We start from the raw sequence: 26,741 nt of genomic DNA on the forward strand, positions 1-26,741 counted from the left end.
AGCTTGGGACAGACTTATGCAGGGGTGAGGCTTGGAGTAAATGAAATGTTCTCATTTTAGTTAATAACACTGTAATCAATAAAAATGCAAGGGGTTAAATTCAGTAGTTGTATAAAACATACTAGAGTATTTTGTATGTTTTTTTAAAAACCACTTAGATAATGATCTATCCTATAAGTCTATATAACAAGAACTTGTTTCAGATTTGATACACTGAGATAACTTAAAATAGTGACAAGAAAATGACACAGTTGTAGGAGGAGGAGAGAGAAAGGGTAATGTTAGATTATGTTCTGCAGATTTCACTCTCTCCTGGCCTTTATCTATGGCTTTGAGTGTTAATATCAATAAACGGACAAGGGGGAGGTGGAAGAGTTCCCAGTCTACTTAATCTCTCAAGAAAAGAACACAGGTAATTTATGTATATATGGAAGTGGCTGTAGTTTTGTGGAGAGAAGAAATAAAGAGATCAGCCTGTACTCTTAGCTGTTCTAATGAAGAAAGATACGCACATACAGCAAATGTTCTCTTCTGAATGCACAACCTAGACTTTACCATGTATGTGGGAAATTTCATGCCCAAAGGGAACCTTTCCCCGTTTCTGCGTTCACTGGCATTTGTCTGGAAATTTAAGGAATTTCTGCACAATGAACACCTTTACACTATCTGCTTGAAGGAAGCCAAACCAAGGTTTCCACTGATTTTTTTTTTTTCCATTTAAAATGAGAACTACAGCTTTAAAGATTTGTGGCCCAGAGATTCTAAAATTGTATAGCTGAGGAAAAACTAATAACTCCTTTCCTCTTTAAGTTTGAAAACTCATAAACAGGATGTCATCTCAGCAAACAACTGCATCAAATCATCAGAACGTGTCGAGGAGGCAACCAGACTTCCCTTCAACTCAGTCTATAGTGGAGCTGAGGCTTCCTGCTTCCTGCAGTTTACTGCCACATGGGTGGAAACTGCCAGTTCAGCCTATCTTAATAAAGACAGAGCTAGTTAAGAAAAGCCCTGGGTATTGTCTGCCTTCCCCACATGTTTCACTTGGAGTTTGCTTGGAAATACCATGACTGCCAAGTGGCATGACATGTGTTCACAAAAGTGCTGGAACCTAGACAGTTGATACCTATCCATGAAGACTTAAGCCACTGAGAAAAGCATGACATTCACAGATGCATACCTGCCAGTACTCACACACATAAGGATCATTTATTTCCGTCTCAGAGCAACATCCATATGCAGCAGAGTGGTTTTGAGTCCAATAAAGCCTAGTCTTGGACAAAACTGTAATTTAGCCAAAGGATATATTCGAAGTCCCATACACGGCATTTCACATCCCTATTCCCACTTCTGAAGGTCAAAATGGCTTTAATGCTGTGTCTCTTCCCTATCCCAACAACCAGTTTTCCTATTTCCTTGCCCCACCCTGGAAATCTCCCTAGCAGACCTTCTCCATACTCCCATTGAAGCTCCCCTGTCTATGTTCTAAACCTTCATGTTACTATTCTTCCCTGACAACTAATCCAGGTCCACTTTCCTCATGGTTGGATAAATGTGTTATTTCACATAGGTGAGATGTTTGCATATGAAGGGGAGCAGAATTTGTCATCCCAAAATATGCCTCTCTAGCATAAGTATTATTTCAGGCTAATTATTTTTAAGAAATAGTCATCATAGGAGAGGCTCTGAAAACTGAGTAGAAATGACCCTTTTGTAAAGAATTTTGGAGGGAGAAAACATGGAAAAGGAAGACTTTATTAAGACATCATAAGTTACTGGTGGGACCATAGACAAAAGCTTAGCTAATTTTGCTCTTCCAGGGGCCTTATGTAGCTACTCATCCAACCATGTGGCCAAAGGTGAATGGTTTGGATACAAGCCACTATGGGACTTACATTTGTTAGTTACTACAGGGGGCCGAGTCTTGAGTAAAATCCCTTGTGGGTCAGGTTGTTGCAATACAGGGAACTCACATTTCACAGTCTAAGGCTAAATGACAAGGCAAGAGAGAATAAACTGATTACTAAATAATAAAAAATATTTTACATAATATAAAATAGGGATATAATTATATTTTTATATAATATTATATTTTATATAATATAAAATAGGATAAAAAATCCCTCCCTAGAAGCTCTGCTCAACACAACTTATCTATTGATGGTGGGTCAGTTATGGATTTCTCTATGTAAAGTATAACATTATGTTTTCAATTAAGTCTGAAAAAGCCACCCAGTGTTTCAGAAAACAAGAGGCTGGTAACTTCACATGTTGCAGGATGATGACTGAGTGCTTGAAATTATAAGTGCTTATTTAGTTCTCCCTCTTTAGCCTGGAAGCAATGAAAAGAATGCTAGACTCATAACTGAGAAACCTGAATTCTTATCCCAAGCCTATCTCTGACTTTAGATCACTTCTAGTCTCTATGACTCAACAGTATGACACCTCAAATGAGAAGTCTGAGTAGATGAGCAGTCCTCCACTTGTGTGTGCTGCAGCATTTTGCCATGGCACTCATGGAACAAATCCTCTGTGCTATGCAGCTGAATCTAGATCACTGTCTGCTAATGTGCTATAAGAGGGGTAGACTCTTGAGAGATGGGACTACAAGGGATAGTGTAATGTTTACCTGGTACCAAAAAAAGATTGCATGACATCTGGGGCCAGGGCATGTGAAAACTTTACCTAGGCTGTAAATCAGAGAGCTGGTCAGTCAGGGCAGTAAACAATATTGATCAAAAGCAACATCAAGGGGAAAATTCACAAATGATACATCTGATAATGGACTATTATCCAAAATATACAAAGAACTCTTGAAATTCTACAATGAGAAAACAAACAACCTGATTTTAAAATGGGCCGAATACTTTAACAGAAACCTCACTAAAGAAGATACACAGATGGCAAATAAGCATATGAAAAGATGCTCCACATTATAGATCATCAGGGAAATGCAAATTAAAATGAGATACCATTATACACCTACTAAAATAGCCAAAATCCAGAACACTGACATCATTAAATGCTGCCAAGGATGTAGAGCAACAGAAACTCTCATTCATTGCTTATGGGAATACAAAATGGGGCAGCTACTTTGGAAGACAGATTGGTGGCTTCTTATAAAAATAAACATACTCTTACATATGATCAGCAATTATGTTCCTTGGTATTTACCCAAAGGAGTTGAAAACATGTTCACACAGAAATTTGTTGCCAAAAATTGGAAGTAACCAAGATGTCAGTAGGTGAATGGAAAAACAAACTGAGTTATATCTAAGACAATGGATTATTTCGTTCTTAAAAAAGAGCTATGAAATCATGAAACGACTTGGAAGAACTTTAAATCTGTATTACTAAGTGAAAAAAGTCATCTGAAAAGGCTAGATATTATATTATTCCAAATGGAAAATGTATTATGCCAAATAGGAAAGGCAAAACTATGCAGACAATAAAAAGATCATGGGTTCAGGGAAGAAATTAATATAGTAAATGAACTGGAGTAAAAAAGGTTAAGGAGTGTTGGGTTTGCATTCAGGTCTGAAAGTCTATTTATGGTTGTGAAATAAATTTTAAGAGACTGCTGAGTTAGGGAAAACAAGAGAGAACAAAACAAAGGGGATAAAGCTAAAGTCTACGTGATGTATTATTTCCTAGCAATCTGGCAAGCAACAGGAGAGGGGAGGATGGCGATGATAGTGCACGTGTCTGTGCTCAGCAGACTCTCTGTGACCCCACGGACTGTAGCCTGCCAGGCTTCTCTGTCCATCGGATTTTCCAGGCAAGAACACTGGAGTGGGTTGTCATTTCCTTCTCCAGGGGATCTTCCCAACCCAGGGATCAAAACTGTGTCTCTGCATTGGCAGGCAGATTCTTTACTGAGCTCCTGGGAAGCCCAGCTTAGATAAATTGAGGAAGCTTAAGTAATGATTTGACAGAGGCGAGGATATTTAATTTGCTAACTCTCTCTTCACAGCTGATCACCATGAGAAACAAACCCTGGCTCTGTTTCTGGGGTCTCTTTCCAGTTACTCCTCCACTTCCTTTGCTTTTTTGGCGAAAGTGAGCTTATTCAGATCTCTAACTTGCATATCACTCTTCTACATAATACATGAGAGAGGGGATAGAGGTATAATATTTTGCTCCCCCCAATGATGTTTTAAAGATTAAGTAATTCAAGGTGATAGGGACAGAGTAAAGGAAGAAAGTAGGTGATTAAACTGAAAAAGTACAGGAGACCCCTGTAAATTAAAGATCATCCCAGAAAGCAGGTTTGCTTAGCAATAAAACCATGTGACAGAAACATGAGACACACCCCCAAAACAGTGAAACAATGGTGGAATGAGATGTGCATCCTGCCCAGTGAGCTCAGCAAGTGAATGATTCCTCGCACATGCTTCTCCTCATTCACTAAAAACAAAAATACAGGAAAAGGTAGTATTATATTAAAACCTGAAATGATTTATCATAGTTTAGTATGTTACTGCCTTTTGGTCTATTTCTGTGGCAGCATGACAGTTTCCGTTTGACCATATAGGGACAAAAAAACTCCCTTTCCCAATGTGGAGGAGTGGTTTATGACAGAAACTTGATGTCTACTCAAGAAAGATACAGAATACGGTCTTTCCAACCCTCCCCATTTTTCCTTTGATTATAAAAATGTAGCCACTAAGTTCTCAGGGAAGCACTGCCTTGCCTGCCTGCTTGCATCTCTTACAAGTGTCCTACACTAATATACTCCTTCCTTGCCTGTCACTCTAACTCTCACTGATTATTTCTACACCAAGACAGAAAATCCTTTGTTTCACTAAGCCCTGAAACACATTCTGTGATTTCAAAGGTGCTTATCTTCAGCATCGTCATAATATGTATTCTCCAAATGAAAAATTATGCTTCTTTCAGTTTGGATATTAGCAAATACCAGTCATTTTGAAAAGCTGATTGCTAATATGAATGCAACCATCATTTATATAAGTCATTTTTTTTTTTTTTGATTGAGACTATAGGTATTCAACTTTTGGTCTATAGGTATTCAAGTCCAGTTTTCTCACTTACCAATTATTTTGCTTTCTTTCAAGGAATGACTATTATCACCTAACACCTTTTCAAAGACCTACTCTAAACATTCAGGTGCAGAACTTGGAGAAAAACTGTAGCTGCTTAAAATTCCAGAAAATAAGGAGAGGCAAACTGAGAAAGACACACTCTATAGGCAACAAAGCTTATAACAGGCCTACCTGGCCAGTGTGACTTGTGTCTAAGCTACAGTGCTTGTTTTCTAGACACCAACACATACATATTTCTCACTCTCTTCTTTTGCTCTCCTTCCTCTCTATTTCAAATTTTTGTTCGTTTTTACAATTCATAAAATGGCACTGACCAAAAAGATTCTTCTACTGAATCTGATATGTGTCATAGTGCTGAAGGATGAAGTTTATGTAAGTTTTATTTTTTAAGTACAGGCATTGTTTTTTCTTTTTTTTTTATTGACTATGCCAAAGCCTTTGACTGTGTAGACCACAACAAACTCTGGTAAATTCTTAATGAGATGGGAATACCAGACCACCTGACCTGCCTCTTGAGAAATCTGTATGCAGGTCAGGAAGCAACAGTTAGAACTGGACATGGAACAACAGACTGGTTCCAAATAGGAAAAGGAGTACATCAAGGCTGTATATTGTCACCCTGCTTATTTAACTTCTATGCAGAGTACATCATGAGAAATGCTGGGCTGGATGAAGCACAAGCTGGAATCAAGATTGCCGGGAGAAATATCAATAACCTCAGATATGCAGATGACACCACCCTTATGGCAGAAAGTGAAGAAGAACTAAAGAGCCTCTTGATGAAAGTGAAAGTGGAGAGTGAAAAAGTTGGCTTAAAGCTCAACATTCAGAAAACGAAGATCATGGCATCTGGTCTCATCACTTCATGGGAAATAGATGGAGAAACAGTGGAAACAGTGTCAGACTTTATTTTTTTGGGCTCCAAAATCACTGCAGATGGTGACTGAAGCCATGAAATTAAAAGACGCTTGCTCCTTGGAAGAAAAGTTATGATCAACCTAGACAGCATATTAAAAAGCAGAGACATTACTTTGCCAACAAAGGTCCGTCTAGTCAAAGCTACAGTTTTTCCAGTAGTCATGTATGGATGTGAGACTATAAAGAAAGCTGAGCACCAAAGAAGTGATGCTTTTGAACTGTGGTGTTGGAGAAAACTCTTGAGAGTCCCCTGGACTGCAAGGAGATCCAACGAGTCCATTCTAAAGGAAATCAGTCCTGAATATTCTTTGGAGATACTGATGCTGAAGCTGAGACTCCAATACTCTGGCCACCTGATGCAAAGAGCTGACTCATTTGAAAAGACCCTGATGCTGGGAAAGATTGAAGGCAGGAGGAGAAGGGGATGACAGAGGATGAGATGGTTGCATTGCATCACCGACCCAATGGACATAAGTTTGAGTAAACTCCAGGAGTTGGTGATGGACAGGGAGGCTTGGCATGCTGCAATCCATGTGGTCGCAAAGAGTTGGACACAACTGAGGGACTGAACTGAACTGAACTGATTGCTGTTTCTGAGAACTTGGCTTTATGAAACTGTGACACAGCATTCAGAATAACTGTTGATGTCCAAATCTCCCTTAATTAAAATCTTATCCTATTCTCTGATAAAGGAACTCTACAAGCATCACAATTCTGTACTAATTCTAAAGGCTTCAGGTAGTCAGTGGGTATGTGTCTGAGTCCTTTTAAGTCAATGCAAATATTTTACCTTATATTGGTATTTGTCTTTAGAAATGGCTTTTTTCCTTATACCAGTTACAAGATCTCTGAAGCCAGGCACTAAATATTTCTATTCTCATTCATTAATTCAAAAATTATTTCTTCAGCACCTTCTACAAGACTTGTGAAGAGCTCTACAAATGTGTGTGTGTGGTTAGTTGCTCAGTTGTATCCTCTGCAACCCTATGGACTGTAGCTTGCCAGGTTCCTCTGTTCATGGAATTCTCCAGGCAAGAATACTGGAATGGGTTGCCATTCTCTTCTCCAGGGGAGCTTCCCGACCAGGGATCAAACTGAGGTCTCCCACATTGTGGGCAGATTCTTTACTGTCTGAGCCACCAGGGAAGCCCACTCTACAAATAGTAGGTGCTAAAAAAAAAAAGTTTATTGAACATGGTATAATTCACTGGAACTACATTTCAAATGATTCCTACCCTTGCCTTATAGGTGGATCATATCTACTACCTCTTGGCAAACTTCAGTATCACAGATTCTTCTTTCAGTCATCCAAAAAGAAACACTCATTATTCCAAAGAAATAGCAATTGACTGTGAACCATTTTACACAGTTAGTAGAGCACCATAGATGAGCAGAAAATGTCTCATCAAAGCCAAAAATGTTCCTTGATGTGACACTGAAAGCTACCCATGAATCTAATTAATTAATTTAATTAATCTAATTAAAACACTGTCTGTGACTCCTCACTGGAGTCTAAGCTCCCTTAGGGCAGGCACTAAGTCCATTCTATTTACTACTCTAGACCTGGTACTTAGCACAATTTACCTAGCATGTAGTAGACACCCAGTTAATATATGTGAATGAATGAGTGAATATGTGTGGCCTTACATTTATTTAACATGACATCCAATGCCCTTTTAGGAGTAGGCCGCAGCTCACCTCACTTCCCTCCACGTACCCTGAATTTTATGCTGCTCTCTGGCCATGGCACACTCCCTTCATATTTCAGAATCTTTGCTCAAACTATTGGAGCCCCAGATTGCAGAGGTGAAGTGGTTAAGACCGTGAGTGCTAGGGTCGAACCACCTGGGATTTTTCTCAGCTCTGTCACTTACTTGGTAGGAAGGCTTGAATGAGTTACTTACCTTCTTAATATTTGGATTTCATCATCCAGAAGGCTGGATGAACATTTATTGAGTTTTGGGAATAGAGTGTTTCTGTTAAATTTACAGTGAATAGAGTTTCAGTGGTGAGTGGAGATGCAGATGTTGCTGGTATAGGGGATTTGATTAGAGCCACATGGAACCCCTAGAAGCCCTACTCGGCCAAGAGTTTTAGTTTAAGCTAAATCACTTGACTCAGTGGTCATCTCTTCAGCATATATTTTGAGATTTACAAAATGTTATTAACTAGAGGTTATGGCTAATCAGAGTTTTATAGACTATACAATTTTCTATTCCCTAGAACCTTATTAAATGTTGGATTGGATGACTAGAAAAGAAAATAAACTGAGGATGTAAGATTTGAGGGTTTATTTTATTCTTTCCTGTTTATATTCTTAGGATACTATTTTCAAAACAGAGAAATCACAAACACTCAACAGAAAGAAAGAGAAAAGGGAAGGAAGGAGGAAAGGAAGGAAAGAAGGAAGGAGGACTCATAGTACTATATAATTTTATTTATTGTCTTTTTAAAAAATCGATCAGAGATAAGGAAATATATGTAGAAATCCACTTATTTTGCTCTATATTCGCCTCTCTGCTCTGGATCAGAAAAGAGTTAATAATATTTAAATACTAACATTTATTGCATGCTAAATCACTTCAGTCATGTCCAGCTCTTTGTGATCCTATAGACTGTAACCTGCTAGGCTCTTCTGTTCCTGGGATGCTCCAGGCAAGAACACTGGAGTGGGTTGCTGTGCCCTCCTCCAGGGGATCTTTCCAACCCAGGGATAGAAACTGCATCTCTTACATCTCCTGTATTGGCAGGTGGGTTCTATACTACAAGCTTCACCTAGGAAAATACTACTAACATTTATTAAATGCTTACAGTGTAGTAGGCACTATGGTAAATGTGTAGAATGAAGTATTTAATACAACATTGTGAGCCATGTCCCCAGTTCACTAAGAAAGAAAATGGTGGCAGAGTATACAGGCCTATGGCCAAAGGTCAGATGCCCACCGTGCAAAGCATGGAGCAGTGATGCTGAGAGAGCCCATCAACTAGGATGGCCTAATTATAGATTTTGTGGTTATTTCAGGGTTTCTGGTCATATTCAAGGAAGACCACTGAGTAACTGAGGGGCCTGCTGCCTGGCCAAACTGATTGAACCCAATTGATTTTAGATGATGTCTGAATTTTTTAGTCATTTACACACCAAACTAGGTCAACTGCACACAGTTTCCATTGATTACCCAGCAATCATTATCCTTGTGACTAAGCCAAATCTAATCATCTGGAAAACAGTTGATCTGGGTTTTATGTAACTTGAACTGTCCTTATGAAATGTAAAGAATGGAACCACTCTACTAAATGCTCCTTCCCCACTTCCAACTCTCCAGTAAAGTTAAGTGACATTTTATTTAGTTTACTGACATCTCACATGTGCAAGCCAGTAAAGTTCACAATTGTTTCTCCACACAGCTGTGGTTTACAGCTTCTCTTCGCACACAACATGCTGGCACCAGAGCAAAATGATTAACTTTTATATGCTTCTAACATATGGACCAGACTGTTAGAAGCTGGTATTGTGTTCTAAAGAGAAAAATACAGTTTTTATTAACATGACCCAAATTCCTGGGAAAAAAGCATTAAGTTGTGATCCATTTCTAAGCAGGGAGATTATAATTATGATGGCTCTGTTTCTAACTCACTTGATTTGGAGTGCCTCGAGTTATCTTACAGTAAGTTGAGGGGTGAGGGAAGATGACCTGAAAGCCCCATTATAAAGAGATTTTGAATTAATAAACTATAAATGGCCTTGAGACTTTTCCTCAATATGAGCTATGAAATAAATGCAAAGAACCTTTCATCTTAAATGGGAACATATTTCTTCTCTATGAATGAGAAGGAATGCTGGTGAGAGAAGCAGAATTTGTTTTTCTTGCATTTTTGACCATTTGAAAAATCAAAGCTACCATATTTGCTGTACTTCCCAAGATCATTAAAGAAATAAAATGGCCCTAAATTGTACTTCCACTTAAAACTAAAATGTGCATTCACTGTCACAAGTGGGAGCTATGAGAGAAGTAGTATATTAAAATAGACTGAGGAAAGATAGTGGATCTGATTCACAACAGATACTTTCCCAATATTAGAGCCATTATATTATAACTCATCAGAGAAGGTTATTTTAGTTTTTGTTTTTCAAGGACATAGTAGGAACAGGGTCCCTAGAGCTAGGAAAGTATGAGAAACTTTTGGAAATGGATTTAAGAGCCACACTGGAAGATTGCCCTGGAAAAGAAAGACTCAGGGAGAAAATTTTCCGAACAGCATTGCCTCATTGAGTGCCACTTGACTCTTGATCCTCAAGATGCTTTTTGAAGCATCTTACTGGTTTCAGAAGATCTATACATGCGAGCCATCTCTCGGTATTTCTGCAATAAAGACACTTATTGGAATTTCATACTTAGTATTCCCCACACTTTCTACCATGGAAATTTCTTCACATCACACCTCATCACATCTCACAAACCTAAGTTTTATGAAACACATGTTGGAAAACATCGCTCTTGATGCTGATAATATGGGACCTTTCTATCTCGGCAAAGAGAGCCACGGGAACTTTTAACAGGCTTGTGCTGGAGCTCTGCAAATCCAGAACAATGACTTTTCTCACACACTGGGAAATAGGCTGAAGTATGAATGTAATAAAATATTACTTTATGAAGAAAGAAGTATTTATTTTCTTTGGAAGGACGAGCAAGAAGAAGGGCTCTTTGGCATTTCTTCAGTTCTCTTTGAGGGCAGAAATGAGGCGCATCTGTGGCCAGGGCAGCAGCTCTCTGAAGCCATGTTATTCAATGTAGTGGCTGCAGTACATGTGAACTGTGTGGCTCGTCCGAAATGATATGCACCATGAGCGAAAAATACACACCAGACTTCAAAGACTTAGTAAAACAGAAAAAGTAAGGCATCTCAATAATTTTATATTGATTACAATGTTGAATGATAATATTTTGATATCATGAGTAAAGATATATTAGTAAAATTAATGTTTTCTGTGCTGTAGACTAAATGTTTGTGTCCCCCGTCCCCTACACACACAAATTCATACACTAAGTCCGGGCCTCTAATGTGATGATATTTGGCGGTAGGGCCTTTGGGAGTTAATTAGGTGATTCGCAGAAGCAGAGCCCTCATCAATAAGATCTGTTTCCTCATAAAAGAGGCCCTAGAGAGTTCCTTCACCTCTTCGGCCATCTGAAGACACAGTGAGAAGACAGCCAACTATGAACCAGGACATGGTCCCTCGTCAATCATAAACTCTGTTGGTGGCTTGATCTTAGACTTTTCACCCTCTGGAACTGTGAGAACTAAATTTCTGCTGTTTATTAGCCACCCAGTCTCTAATATTTTGTTATAGCAGCCCAAATGGACTAAGGCATGTTTCTTTTTACTTTTTAAAATGTGGCTCCTGTAACATTTTCTTTCCCACTAGACAGCATGGTGCAATAGACCAAAGAACAGAAGAGAGCCCAGTGAGAGCTTTCAAACCACAGTGAAAAAAAGGGAAGTTGCTCAGTTGTGTCCAACTCTTTGCAACCCCATGGACTATAGCCCACCAGGCTCCTCCGTCCATGGGATTTTCCAGGCAAGAATACTGGAGTGGGTTGCCATTTCCTTCTCCAGGAGATCTACCTGACCCAGGACTGAACCCAGGTCTCCCTCATTGTAGGCAGACTCTTTACCGCCTGAGCCACCAGGGAAGTCAAACCACAGTAACTGCAGACAAAATCTGGCCACGGAGTCACTAGAGGTTGGTCTGTTTGATCTTAAGCTTCCTTCTAATAGAGAGGTTCTTCTTCATGCAAAGCTTTCACTTTGCAGATGGGAAGCTTGTTCAGAGAACTGAATTAAACCCAGTGGATGCAAAGTACCAACTCAGGTGGAGCTCAGCTTGTCTACTGACTTACAATCCATGGCTTGTTACTCCATCACAGCTGCCGCTGCTGCTGCTGCTAAGTCACTTCAGTTGTGTTTGACTCTGTGTGACCCCAGAGATGGCACCCCACCAGGCTCCGCCGTCCCTGGGATTCTCCAGGCAAGAACACTGGAGTGGGTTGCCATTTCCTTCTCCAAAGCATGAAAGTGAAAAGTGAAAGTGAAGTCGCTCAGTTGTGTCCAACTCTTCGTGACCCATGGACTGCAGCCTACCAGGCTCCTCCATCCATGGAATTTTTCCAGGCAACAGTACTGGAGTTGGGTGCCATTGCCTTCTCCACACAGCTGATAGGGTAGAACAAACTGCAGGTAGACTTTTTAAAAGGAAAGAAAATTTTAAGCTGCTTACATGTGAACAAAGAGACAAATGAATAAACAAGCAAAAAGAAAAACAGTACTTGGAGAATACAACTCAAAACCTGAAGGCATTCAGGGAAAAGGAAAACAAAAGAATTTCAAGAGATGCTCTCTTCCTCCCACAGCCATACCACACACCCATTTTGTCCTCAACAAGTCTAACAAAGACAACCAGTGATTCTTCTAGACGAGGGCTGAAAACCATTAACAAAGGGAGATGTAGGAAGGTGTCAAGTCTCTCCTGGGATGGTTCAGCTGCTGCCAGGACCCTCTGTAAAGGGTAGAAGGGGACACTGTTCCTCATGGAAACTGACAGCAGAGGCCTTCTGTTCTCCAGCCGGCTGCAGCAGCAATAGAAGGGAGTGTGACTTCACACGCACCCAGAGTCCCCAGGGCAGCGAGGTTTCTAAGAGAAAACATGGATCTCGTGCTTCCCAGCAAAGTACACTCTGTGCTTTAGGCATGAGTGTGCTGCTTGCTTCTGAGAAAGCCCTACCCTGCCCACTCCACATAAGGAAAGGGGCTGGCAATCAATCTCAGATGCTGGATGTAACTACAAGTCTATCTGCACTTCTCTAGAACCTGAGTCCTGACAGGGCATCACATTTGTCTCTCCAGATTCCAAATCCAGAGCTCTAGATGGAGCTCTGAATTTCACAACTTGTTAAAACAAATCTCTCACGTTGGTGGGCTCCCTGTCAGCACCATAAATCAGGACGACACACACATTTCTGATGTGTTTCAAGTGCTCTCAAGACCATGAGGGAAATCCGTTCTCAAAGTACACTCCCTGCCTGAACAGACAGACTCTCGTGAGCATCTCCCATGTGCCCAGCACCTCTCTAGGAGCTAGAAAGAGGAGTCTACTAAATGGACAAAATCCTATCCTCATGAAACTTACACCCAGGGATTTCAGTGTACTGGGGATAAACAAGAAACAGCTCCACTTTTCCCTGTTACGTCCCCATCCATGCTGTTACCTCTCCTTTCTTTGAGGATGGCAGCTCCCTTAACTATATTTTAGCTCCATGTCACAGATTTTCTGTTATTAGAGATTACTTTTGGACTTGAAGATTCCTTCTTATTTGTTTTTGACCTTTAAAATCACCTCAAGTCAAAGCTTTTTTTCCCACTGCCCCTTTCCCTCCAGGCTGGATACCTCCAGGACTTGAAGGAGGCCTGTCTCCCATAAGTCTGCTCTGAACTGGCTGCTCTGGTGTGGGAGGAGGGATGAAGGAAAGGAGAGCGGGCAGAGATCTCTTTCTCTGACTGGGTGAGGCTGTAAACTCTCTCTGGGTAAACAGAATAGTCCCTGGGCTTTGTAGGAAAAAGTGGTGGCCTCACATGCCCCCTGGTAAGGGGGCTAATATGAAACAGCTCCTACAACAATTAGTGATTCTACTGCTGCTGCTGCTACTAAGTCACTTCAGTCGTGTCTGACTCTGTGCGACCCTATAGACGGCAGCCCACCAGGCTCCTCTGTCCATGCGATTTTCCAGGCAAGAGTACTGGAGTGGGTTGCCATTGCCTTCTCCAATTAGTGATCTGCTATGGGCTAAATTGTTGGCACCCCACTCCAGTACTCTTGCCTGGAAAACCCCATGGATGGAGGAGCCTGGTGGGCTGCAGTCCATGGTGTCGCTAAGAGTCAAAACATCACTGAGTGACTTCACTTTCACTTTTCACTTTCATGCATTGGAGAAGGACATGGTAACCCACTCCAGTGTTCTTGCCTGGAGAATCCCAGGGACGGGGAGCCTGGTGGGCTGCCGTCTATGGGGTCGCACAGGGTCGGACATGACTGAAGCAACTTAGCAGCAGCGGCATGGGCTAAATTGTAGCCTCCCTCCTGCACACTGAGTTCATATGTTCAAGTCCTAACGCTCAGTCCCTCGGAAGGTGACCACCTTTGGACATAGAACCTTTAAAAGGTGATTCAGGGCAAATGAAGTCATACAGGTAGGTCTCAATCCAAGATGACCAGCATCCTTATAAGAGGACACAGACAATGTACACACAGACCAAGGCGTGACCATGTGAGAGCCCTGAGAAGGCAGAAAACTACAAGCCAAAGAGAGAGGTCTCAGAAGAAACCAAACCTGCACACATCTTGATCGTGAACGTCTACCCTCCATAATTGTGAGACAGTACCTTTAAGTCATGTTTTGTCTGTGGTGCCCCATTATGTCAGCCCTAGGAAACTAACACAGATTAGAAGTCAAGAATTGGATTTTACCTTTAGATTTTCTACCGTGCAGGAGTTAGTGAGTTATTTGACAAATATTTACTAGGACTCACTATGCATTAGGAAAGGAGGGTAGGGGGCAGGTCATAGAAGAGAGACAGACAAGATTATGTCAGCTCCTGATGGAGACAGTTAAACAGGGTGTCATGACAGAGTGGGTGGGGAAGCAGGGGGCTATCATCCATTGGGTAGACAGAGGAGGCCTCTCTTTGGCAGTGACGTTTAAGCTAAATTCTGGATCACAAGGATAGATCTGTAAAGATCTGGGCAAAGAATGTCCCAGGCAGAGTGAGCAGCGGGTGCTGAGTCAGGAAAAGGCTTGGACTGTCTGAGGAACAGAATGAAGGCAGAGAGGGAGGGAAAGAGTTCAAGAAGATGGGGACTTTACGTTAAGAGTTTCAGGTAAGCAAAGGAGTCTGGATTTTATTTTAGGTGTGATGAGGAGCCATGGGAGGCTTTAAGCAGGGCGGTGACATCATCACATTTCTATTCCTAGAAAGATGACTGTTTAGCTGTCAGGCTGGGTGAGGAGAGAGCAGAAGCAGAATTTGGTTAGGAGATGCAGGAGAGAGGGGCTGTAGAGGCACCGCCTTGCTCTCTGACTTCATCTTCACCTGACATTCTCTGTGTGACTCTGTCCAAATTTTCCTTTTTAATAAGGACACCAGTCATACTGGCATAGGGCCCATCTTGGTGACTCCATTTTACCTCAATTGCTTCTGCAAGGGCCCTATTTCCAAACAGAGTCACATCCTGATGAACTAGGAGTTTGGATTTCAACATACATATTTTTGGGGAGGGAGACACAATTCAACCCATAACAAGCAGTCAAAAAGACAGAAGATACTATGTTGATGAGGATGACCACATTAAGAGAATAAATAGCTGATGCAGAAGAGAGGAGGAATAACTGCGGGATGAAAGCCCTTGTGAAGGTGAGGAAGGGAATGAAGAGGCAAACAGAGAGTCGCTTGTAATGACAGTAAGGATGGTTCAGTCATTTAGATTAGCAGGAAAACAAAATGGGAACAGACGCAGGAAGATGGGTAGATTTGGTTCAACCATCCATTCATTTACTCAGCAAATACATAGAGAGTGGCTACCATATACTAGGTATTGCTAAAACTTTGAAGAGACAGTAATGGACAAACCAGACAAAATTCCTGCTATCTAGATACTTACTTTATACTGGAGGAAGACAGACAATAAACAAGTAAATTATATCTAGTAAGTTAGGTCGTGATAAGTGCTAAGGAAAAAGATAAAACAGGAAATGGATTTATAAGTATTCAGTAGGTTGAAATTTTTTACCAAGGTAGCCAGGGAAAGTAGATTTTGAGAAAAGACCTGAAGAAAGTGCAATGGGTATGGGTATGTCTTGGGGGAAATATCCACACAGAGGGGATAGCAAGTGAAAGGGCACCTACATAATAACCACAGCCAGCACCATACTTAACGGTGAAAGAGTGGATGCTCTACCCCAAGATCCAGAACAAAGCAAGATGTTTCCTCTCACCCCTTCCATCCAGCTATATACTGAAAGTCATAGCCAGTCAAACAAGGCAAGAAAAAGAAATGAATGGTGTAAGATTGGAAAGAAAAATAAAAAAGGGTTCTCATTAACAGATAACATGACTGTCTATGTAGAAACCCCAAGAAATCTGCAAAAACAAAATCAAACAGAACTCCTAGAACTAACAAGTGAGTTTAGCAAGATCCTTTAAGACAAGGTCAATCCACAAAATCCTATGGTAGAATAGAACAATGCTGCTGCTGCTGCTGCTAAGTCGCTTCAGTCGTGTCCGACTCTGTGCGACCCCATAGATGACAGCCCACCAGGCTCCCCCGTCCCTGGGATTCTCCAGGCAAGAACACTGCAGTGGGTTGCCATTTCCTTCTCCAATGCATGAAAGTGAAAAGTGAAAGTAAAGTCTCTCAGTCGTGTCTGACTCTTAGTGACCCCATGGACTGCAGCCTACCAGGCTCCTCCATCCATGGGATTTTCCAGGCAAGAGTACTGGAGTGGGGTGCCGTTGCCTTCTCCGAATAGAACAATACTAGTTCCCAAAACTGAAATACTGAGATATAAATCTAACAAAACATGTACAAGATCTGCATGTGAAAACAAAATACTAATTAAAGAAATCAAAGAGAATCCAAATAAACAGACATGGTGTGTTCATAGACTGAAAGACTCATTGTAGTAAACATAAAAATTCTTCCTGAATTGACCCATAGATTTCATGCAACAGCAATCAGAATCCCAGTAGGCCTTTCTATAGATATAGATAAGCTGTTTTTAAAGTTTACATGTAAAGACAAACAAACTGGAATAGCCAAAAAGTTTTTGAAAAAGAAGAATAAATCCGAGGCAATCACACTATGTGCTCCTAAGATTTACTGTAAAGCTATGAGTGAAGACATTGTGGCATCCATGAGTTAGACACATACCAATGAAACAGACCCCCACACATAACCAATTGGTTTTCGACAAATGTAAAAGCAATCAGTGGAGAAGACAGTCATTTCAATAAATGGTTTTGGAATAACTAGACATATTTATGAAAAAAAAAAAACAAGTCTCTATCTCACACCTTATATATAAAATAACTCATGCTAGATCTAAACGTAGAATGTGAAAGTATTTATTGAGCATCTGTTCACACAGAGCTCCACATAGACTCCTTGGGGCACCCTGGTTCTCTCTAATTAGTCTTTAACACCCTATTTAAGTTTTCCTTTCTCACCCTAAAGCTGTCCCTGCAGAAGTCCACCTTGCCCCCCACCCTGAGCATTTCGGATCAGCATCAGGAGCCCACTATTGTTCTTCCATTTGCTTCCCCTTCCCTGTTGGCTCAGCTGGTAAAGAATCCACCTGCAATGCGGGAGACCTGGGTTCAATCCCAGGGTTGGGAAGATCCCCCGGAGAAGCGAACAGCTACCCACTCTGGTATTCTGGCCTGGACACAACTGAGCAACTTTCGCTTCATTTCACTTCTCTCTCTGCCCCGAGTCCTTTCCTTTTTGTCCTGTTCACTTATTCACCCCCCGCCACCTCTCCTCATTTCCAGGGCTATACACCCTGGTGCAGAATGCCTCATTACACCAGACTGTTCAATTTTCTCTAGTCTATTAGGGGGGGCGGAAAATCTCTTCCAAGAAGCCTTTCTTAGTTAAGAGAACTCTTTCCCTACTCTGACTCATGATATTTCCATGACTTTTCCTTCTATTTTTACCTGTATAGATACAGTGCCTATATGCACCCCCCATATATTGCTGCACACAGGATGTTGTGCATCCTTTATACATTTTAGGACTTAGCACTCTTTCTCTGTCAGCCTATTCTGGCTGGGATTTTCTTTTATTCCTTCTAAAAAGCACCTATGCATAGCACCATATCTATTAATAGAAAGATGATAAATATATATTATCGGTTGACTGAGATGCACTCCCAAATTAGAAGAAAAAGGCAGGTCTCTGTTCGAGGAGGAAATGAGTCAGCAGGGCTCCCGAACAGGGTTGGCTTATTCGGGCCTTCCTCCATTTCAGGAAGGGCCAAGCACTGTCCACGTCTGTGACTTGGAACTTTGTCACCTAGAGTCAGCTCATCTTGCCAGACTCATACGCTGAACTGCCAGAATGGAAAAAGAGCCAGAAGTGGAAAATGAGAACTCTGAGAGATGGTTACAAAAAGGCATCCCCTTACGACCTTAATGCTGTTAATTTGGGGAGTTACAGAATCAGGATCAGGCAATTCACAGCAAGGATTTCAGCAGGGTATTACAAAGCTCTGCAGATACAATGGGGGGGCTCGTCTTGTCCCCTCTCCAAATTATAAGGGGAGCCAATGAAGTCAAGATAGAATTTACCATTGATTTTTACTTGCATATTCCAAGAGAGGAAACCTCAGAACCCTCAGAGAGAAGACAACAGTACAAAAAAACTCAGTTCCAGATTTTGAAGCAAAACCAGACTCTGAGGCTCAGAGAATAACTCTCTAGTTTTACTCTTGTTTTTTTTTTTTCCCCTAGCTTCTCCAAAGTTCCTAATTCTTTTAAAACCCCAAACTCCCATTTGAAAATCAAAATTCATGATTCAAAGACAGAAATGGATTTTTCAAGTTCTTTTTGAAACCTCCTCTTCTCTTTCCTCCCCTGAGCCTTTTGAACTTTTCTCTAGTTTACTTGTAGCAAGTGGAATATTCCCCAAACAGGAAAATAGGCCATGAAACCATGTTATAACATCTTTCCTTTTAATGTTTTTCTACCTGGATCATTAGTTTGAAAAGTCCCAGCTGAAGGGTTGGAAAGCAGTGTTGCTGCCACAACAAATTTTCACATATAAAGTCTTCAGAGAATTTCTTATCAAAAGGAAGGATTACAAAGAAAATTTTATCACGTCTGAAGTGGCCAAAGAGTGGTTGCAAAAGCAAAGAGGGGAAGAGACAGGATCCTTACTGACTATAGCTGCCTGTTTATCTGATGGTCACTGGGCATCTCAGAACGAGAAGGCACCCATCAGGCAGAGGTGATTCCACACCAGGCACAGCTCGGTGCCCACAGAAACAGCTGCTGGGAAGGGCACTGCAGCAACCTGGGAGGAGCTGAGGACCCTGAACCTCATGATCTCATGCTCCATGTTTTATAACCTTTTCAGTGAACAGGAAGGTGGGTGCAGGAGAAAGGAAAATGCCAACTGGAGTACTCTCTCTGATTTTATATTATAGTTTTACACAAACACACCCAGAGGTTAACCCTCTTAACCTTGATAAGAGATTAAACCAAGTGCTGATACTTCTGTTTGAAATACACTAATGAAGGGATTGTCACCCGCCCAGCAGTCCTGGGAGAGGAGGCATTTTAAGATACCATCTCTTGGCTCAGAGGTTAAAGCATCTGCCTACAATGCGGGAAACCCAGGTTGGATCTCTGGGTCGGGAAGATCCCCTGGAGAAGGAAATGGTAACCAACTCCAGTATTCCTGCCTGGAGAATCCCAGGGACGGAGAAGCCTGGTAGGCTATAGTCCACAGGGTCCCAAAGAGTTGGACACGACTGAGCGACTTCACTTTCACTTTCTCTATCCTTTGGGGGAAACAAGTATTATTATGAAATTGATTGCATGTGTAAAAAAGTATCCAAAATATAAACGTACAGCATAATGAATATTATAAAGCCAATATCCATGTAGTCACCACCAAGACCAGGAACCAGAGTATTGCCAAACTCCCCTTGGCAGTCTCTCTTCTTGAAACTGAGGAGCCAAACGCTGGACCTCTTTTTAAAGTTTGGGGTTAATAGCCTCCAAGGCTTCCAATCTTTGACCTTTCTCCTTCCTCTCTGTAGTTCATCCCCTAAAAGAAATTCGTAAAGTAATTGCCCATAATATCTATGCTCATTGAACTAATGCCCCCTTTAAGTGTTTCAAGCAGGATAAATAAAAATTTAAATGACCAAGAAAATAGTTTCTCACGCACTGAAAATACTAGCATATTTTCTTGCAAGGGAAGCTCCCTGGTAGCTCCATCAGTAAAGAATCTGCCTACAATGTGAGGGACCCAGGTTTGATTCCTGGGTCAGGAAGATCCTCTGGAGAAGGGAATAGCAAACCACTCTAGTATTCTTGCCTGGAAAATTCCATGAATAGAGGAGCCTGGTGAGCTACAGTCCATGGGGTTCAAAGAGTCGGACACAACTGAACGACTAACACATATATATTCTCTTGCAAAATGCTAGGATGTGTGGGATCTCGCTTCCAGCCCCAATGCTGAGATGGACAGCCACACTGCCCTTCCTAAAGGGTATGTGCTGGAAATAAACGTTTGTATTTTTAGCAAACACAATACAACCTTTTCTGTCCAGTTGGGTTTTTCTACTTTCAAGGGATGTAATATAGTAAAACCAGAAAGTATAGAATGTGACACTTTTAAACTTTAGAAGCTTAATTAACGTTCAGACTTTCAACAGAGGATATACAATCTCTTTAAAACTGAGATTTGAAGGCAAATATTGTCATAATGAGATAAATTAGTGCTCAATTCTAGGTAGAAAGTGAAGGTAAAAGAAAGTTCCAGTTGCTTTTAGGGCAAAGCCACATTATATCCCAATTTACCGCCTATACAGTGCCTTATTTATTAGCAACTCTTCAATGAATGTTTGTTGATTGAAGGTATTTTTTCCATGAATAATTTCAGAAAAAGAAAACAGAATCGTGCTTACTAAACTTTTCATAATTATACTCAAAATGTGGAGAAAAGCAAAGCTAAGGATTTCAAAAGAAATTATTATGCATAATATACAACTCAAAAATACAAGGAAGCTTGTCAGGAAAACATGTTTGTTCTCGTCTCAGTTCTCTCTTTTGTTTCCTCCAGGTGCTGTAGGGTGCAGTTTCAAGGCAAGATTCAGAAGGTTATAAGACAGGAGGAAAGTTGTTTCAGAGAAAAGCAAAAAGAAGCAGAGGATATCTCTTTGTTTTTGTTCCTCCCCAGCTTTTAGGGGATCACGGGCAGCAGTGGCTGCTGCAGAGCATGACTTCTGGCACAGCGCCACCCAGTGGCCAAGACTTGAACTTGTTTTTATTTTGCCAAAGATTGAAAAATTTGAAATTCCAAAATTGTCAATGGATTTGACAAGTCATTACTCTTATATACAGGAGGGTATAAATGCTAGCTAACAAGTCACTTGGATATATTTTATTTCAAAGAGGATGTCTCCTATTAAAAAATGGCTGCCTCTTTGACTCTGCAGAGTCACCTAGTGAGCATACCCCTCAGTCTCTGGTGAGGGAGCCCCAGCTCAGCCCACAGCTGCCCACTCTCCCAGAAGTTGATAATAAAACCAAATCCTGGCTGTTTCCAAGGGAGGTCTGGAGAAGAAGCTGGAGGGCAGCCTTCGGGGGGGCACTCTACTATTCTTAAGGGAGCATGTTTAAAAAAAGTTAAAAGCTGGTTTCAAAGTAAAGATGAAGCAAAGGTTGTAGACTGTGACTTTTTTCTTAAGTAAGCTTTTCTTTCCTGTGCACGTTGCTAAAATTCAGACCTGGCAACCACTCTTTTAGCTTGCATAGGCTCCGAGCTAGACACAATGCCAATGATCAGACAAGGGACACGAAAAGAAAAAGAAATTATGAACAATGATAGAGAGGTTCTCTGCCTCCTTTTTTAAAAGTAGCTGTTTCCAGACATAGCCTCAAAAACATAAGGCCCTTGAGAGGAGAGCTATGGGAAGCTCAAGTCTGTTGCCCAGCCAACAGCAGCAGAATCCCAGATAAATCAAAGGCACGTGACCCAGTTAGAACCCATTGGGTAAAACAGTAAAGACTAGGATGGTCCATCTTTTGGCCTCCTAATCTTGAATGAGGCCCGACTTAACAACTACACAGAAGCTGACTCTAAGGAGACAAAGGCTGTGAATATAGGCCAGTGACACATCTGTTCCAAGTTGGTTAGAAACAGTGGTGGGCTTAGTCGATGACTAAGTGGGAAGTTGGACCAGGTAACTTTTCAGGACTGCCTGACTGGATGACTGATTGGCCCCAGTCCCATTACTTGAAATCATACATAAATAGAAATAATCTTCTCAATAATTCTAGGTAAACCAAGACCATCCTAAAGCATTTAGCATGAACCAATGGCACCCCACTCCAGTACTCTTGCCTGGAAAATCCCATGGACAGAGGAGCCTGGTAGGCTGCAGTCCGTGGGGTTGCTAGGAATCAGATACGACTGAACGACTTCACTTTCACTTTTCACTTCCATGCATTGGAGAAGGAAATGGCAACCCACTCCAGTATTCTTGCCTGGAGGATCCCAGGGATAGGGGAGCCTGGTGGGCTGCCATCTGTGGGGTCACACATAGTTGGATACGACTGAAGTGACTTAGCAGCAGCATGGGCTTCCTTTGTAGCTCAGTCGGTTAAGAATCTGCCTGCAGTGCAGGAGACCTGGGTTCGATCCCTGGGTTGGGAAGATCCCCTGGAGAAGTAAATGGCAACCCACTCCAATATCCTTGCCTGGAAAATCTCATGGACAGAGGAGCCTGGTGGGCTGCAGTCCATGGGGTCACAAAGAGTCGGGCATGACTGAGCGACTAACACTTACTTACTTATGATAATATAAACTATGGGCTTCCCTGGTGGTGCTAGTGGTAAAGAATCCGCCTGCCAATTCAGGAGACATAAGAGACATAGGTTCAAATCCTGTGTCAGGAAGATCCCTTGGAGGAGGGCATGGCAACCCACTCCAGTATTCTTGCCTGGAGAAGTCCATGGATAAGGGAGCCTAGAGGGCTATGGTCCATGGGGTCACAAAGAGTTGGACATGACTGAGTGACTGAGTGCATAATAATACATGTTTTTATTTTTATTTTTTTTATTGGCCACACAATGTGGCTTGCAGGATTATAGTTCCCTACCCAGGGATCAAACCCGTGCCCACTGCAGGAGAAGCATGGAGCCCTGACCACTGCACCGCCAGGAAAGTCCCAACATGCACTTCTATAAATGGAAGAATGAAAGGAATCATGCAGAGAAAATGAGAAGTCTAAAAACTGATGCTATGGAAAGTGCGTGTGTACACACATGTATATATAGGCTGATGCTGTGCAGTAAATGCAAAAGAAATAATCATTTTCTTTTTCTTGAACTCAGGTGAATAGACTTTTACCCCTGCTCAAATTTCAAAATGTTAGTAGCACTGCCCTGGTGGTATTTAGACATGAACGAGAAAACCCCAGCAAGGCTTGTAGAAGCATGAGGCAGGCCTAGGGCTGTCAGAGACGTTACAAGTACCCAATTTGTTGTTGTTGTTGTTGATTGTTGTCTTTTTAAAATTTTTAATTTATTCTTTGTGGTCATGCCACATTGCATGAAGGATCTTAGTTCCCTGACCAGTGGCATCATGGTGTCCCAACCACTGGACCACCAGGGAAGTCCCTCCAGTACCTGTTTTAGTCAAAGGGATTGAGAAGAGTTGCTGGAGAAGCTGGTTTTCTGATGCCCTCAGTATGACCACCACATCAGCAGGGAGAGTGTCTCTGTTTTTCTCAAGAACCCCAGAAGCATCATATAATACCTGCAACATAAAGAGCAAATCACAAGTGAGCCAATACTGTCCCCATCACAGTGTTGCCAGGCAACACTGGCATTGCCTGAGGTCAGTCATTAATCGATCTCTGTATAGAATTCATCTTTACATAGCCATGCTTTTAAACCTAGGCCACCAGATAAGGGGGACAATTGAAATTTTTGAGAGGCCAGTTTATCTTAACTCCTTGTTCAACTATTCTTTGATGAAGAGAGTCCTATCAAAGATAAATCACTTCAGAATAATTATATTGGCCACTCACAATATGAGAAGCATCCATCTGATGAGGTTAACACTGCTATTGCCTCCATTTCACTGTGGGCAAACAGAAGCTTAGAGAGAGGCTGAATCATGTGGCCACGGCCACACATGTCACCAGGGTGGGCAGGCATCCCAGCCCGGGCAGATTGGCTCCATGCCTATACACATTTCACCCTCGCTGCTTCCCAAGGTGCTTGTGGCACCTGAGTGGTGGCTCAGGGGCTCTGAGCATTCTTGGTTCTCAGGGCAAAGAACATTTAGATCAGAGACTTTTTAAGGGATGCTCCAAAGAAATGAATTCAAGAAAGGACACAGAGCCCAGAAGGAAAAAGATCTTTTCTTTTTCCTTTTAAAATTAAGAAAGAACAAGAGGGAAGAAGAGTGGTAATTAGAAAATAGGTGTAAAAGGACAGAGATGGGAAGAGAGGTGCAAAGAAGGGGACGAGAATGGAAGGCAGGAGAGAGGAGAAGAATGGGGACCGGGGATCAGGGTGGATGTCTTGTGCAGTCAGCCTCCAACACTAGGGTAAATGAAGTTTTTAGGAGGGAAAACTGGATTGCAATTTCTAGCCAAGATCCAAGATAGATGCTGTCATGTATTATGTGAAGACAAAAACAATCTCTTCACTTACATTAAATTGCCTTTCAAACAACATTCAGTCAGGCAAAATTAATTTCCATGCCATAATATGAATGTGAAAAATAATTTCAACAAATCTTAAATCAACAATATAACCCAGAATGCCTTTTATTGAACTCCTACCCATTTTCTGGGCCCAGGGCCTCAGCAGACCCTGCCGGAACCAATTAGCCATAATTCACATGGCTCCTTAGAGAGTAACATGAGCAATGAATTGTTGGCTACAGGAGGAGGGGATTTCCTGAATCACTCACTAACCTCGTTCAGGAACTTGAAACTGAGACTGAAGAATAATGGATGAAAAGTGAAAATTTCAGTTAATGTTGTAAAACCTTAACATCTGGATGATGAAGTGAATTTCCCCCCCTTTTTATCTAGACACTTTTGGTGCCCTGTAGACATATGCTTGTGCTACAAAGTGCTAAAAATTGAGCCCCACTGTGATATTAACCCTCCTTCGTTGCCTACACATCTCCAAATTACTTTTGAATGTGAGCATTCACCACTAAACGCTGCAAAAGCCATCATGTTTTCTCCCTGGAGAGCTGTCACTTCTAGGCCAAACCTCAGGTGAGAAGCAGATGGCAGCTCTGTGGGCCACCCCAGTGAGAAATTGCTTTTTTGCCAGGGGCTACTTTCCATGAGCAATACCACTGAGAAGATTTAAGAATTATGATTAGGTATTCAAGAAGAATTAAAAGGAGAAAGAAATCTGCAAGCAATTTCATGAATGCCACAAACAGAGTACTGTGGACCCTTGTTCCTTGTCAAAATTCAGATTTAATAACTCACCTTTCCAGCATAGTGCTGAATGCCAAAGCACAGCTCCATTCCTTTGGGCCTCCAGAAGTATTTGCATCGAAGATTATCTTCAAATTTATCTGTGTGGATTTTCATGTTTAAAAGTTACAATGGGAACTCTTTGGTCCTTTAGACAAAAATACGCTCCTCAAATCATGACGACTCAGAATAAGGAACTTCAGAGTAGCCTGAAATTATTCTTATTTGTACAGTGATGGAGAAAGATCCCCTCCCCACCCCCCTACATGATGGGCATTTACATTCAAGTTCTCATCTAGCTGTTTCATGTTGTCTTTTGTGTCAAGCTGATCTCGATGATACCATGTTCTTCTCTGAGAACTCCAAGAATAAACACTGATGACACCAGAAAACCAACCAATTAGCTTTAGAACCATGAAGATACTCCATGGAAGGCAAATAATCCTGGTTTATATTCCTCTTGACAACTTGCGACAATTTTATAGCTAAAAGGAAGTCAAAGGTGGCACTCTCAACTCCTAGAAGCGAATCTCTTCCACAAATCAATTTTCCATCTGGGAAAAAGGCTTGAAACTTCCTCTCCATCCCTCTCCAGATAATGTTGCTGCTGTGGTCAAGGATGGCCTACTCTGTGTGAGGAACCGTGCTAAGCAGTAAAGGGATGCAGCAGTCGGACTTTGTTGCCCAAGGATCTCACAGAGTGAGAGATGGGTCACACGCAACGCTGAAGACTGATGAGGAGGAGGAGATGGAGAGGTATGGGGGTAAGTACAGAGGACTCCAAATGCTAGAAGGAGATGTTTTACCATCACTCCACAGACAGTGGTAATTTAATGAAAAGGTAGCTTTACAAAAACTGTATTAGGTGGGATGTCCAGCATAAAATATGAGCCAGGAAGCCAGAACATCAGCAGGGCTTCTATACAAAGTTGTACTAAAAATGGCTGGAGGTCCAGATAGAGATATGAGAGAAGGGCATGAAAAAGGAGGGGTATCAAGTGTTGGTCATGGAAAATAAGGGGAACAGAAGGTGTAAAAATGATACTGACATAGGGTAAAGGTAATTTGCTTTACAGGAACAGGAAAGTGAGGAGAGTTTGAGAAATGGTGACGGGTTTGCTTTAACACACAAATCCTACCAGGATGTGTTCTGAATATTTCAATTTATTAAAAGCAGAGTCTCTATTTTCACAATCGCCAGGTAGCCAAAATACACAGGAAGGATTCCATAAACCATTTGATGATATGAGCCAAATAGCCAAGTTCTCTTCTGCACATAAGTATGCCTTTTCTAAAAGGTACCTACCAACTAGGGTCTGGTCCGTTGCCTGAGGAAACCGGCTTTCCTCATCCAGAAGCGCAAGCAGTCCCAGGGGTTTCTGGAGGAACATATCCAGGAGGGGGCGATTGTTCTCGTACTCCACGGGGGTAGCGTCAATGCCCTCGTTCTGATACTCCATCTGGA

At 41.6% G+C, this 26,741-nt stretch overlaps 1 protein-coding gene across 1 annotated transcript in view; it reads right to left on the minus strand.

The window, feature by feature from the left end:
* MYO3B (myosin IIIB) overlaps window positions 1-26,741 on the minus strand; it is a 372,181-nt gene that overhangs the window by 197,916 nt on the left and 147,524 nt on the right. Inside the window, exons 14-16 of the mRNA XM_061435661.1 lie at window positions 26,583-26,736; window positions 25,289-25,377; window positions 23,454-23,583 (exon numbers count right to left, since the gene is read on the minus strand). Coding sequence (XP_061291645.1) covers window positions 23,454-23,583; window positions 25,289-25,377; window positions 26,583-26,736 — 373 coding nt within the window. The remainder of the gene's footprint in view (window positions 1-23,453; window positions 23,584-25,288; window positions 25,378-26,582; window positions 26,737-26,741) is intronic.

The sequence above is a fragment of the Bos javanicus genome, chromosome 2 (assembly GCF_032452875.1).
Source record: "Bos javanicus breed banteng chromosome 2, ARS-OSU_banteng_1.0, whole genome shotgun sequence".
NCBI lineage: Eukaryota > Metazoa > Chordata > Mammalia > Artiodactyla > Bovidae > Bos > Bos javanicus.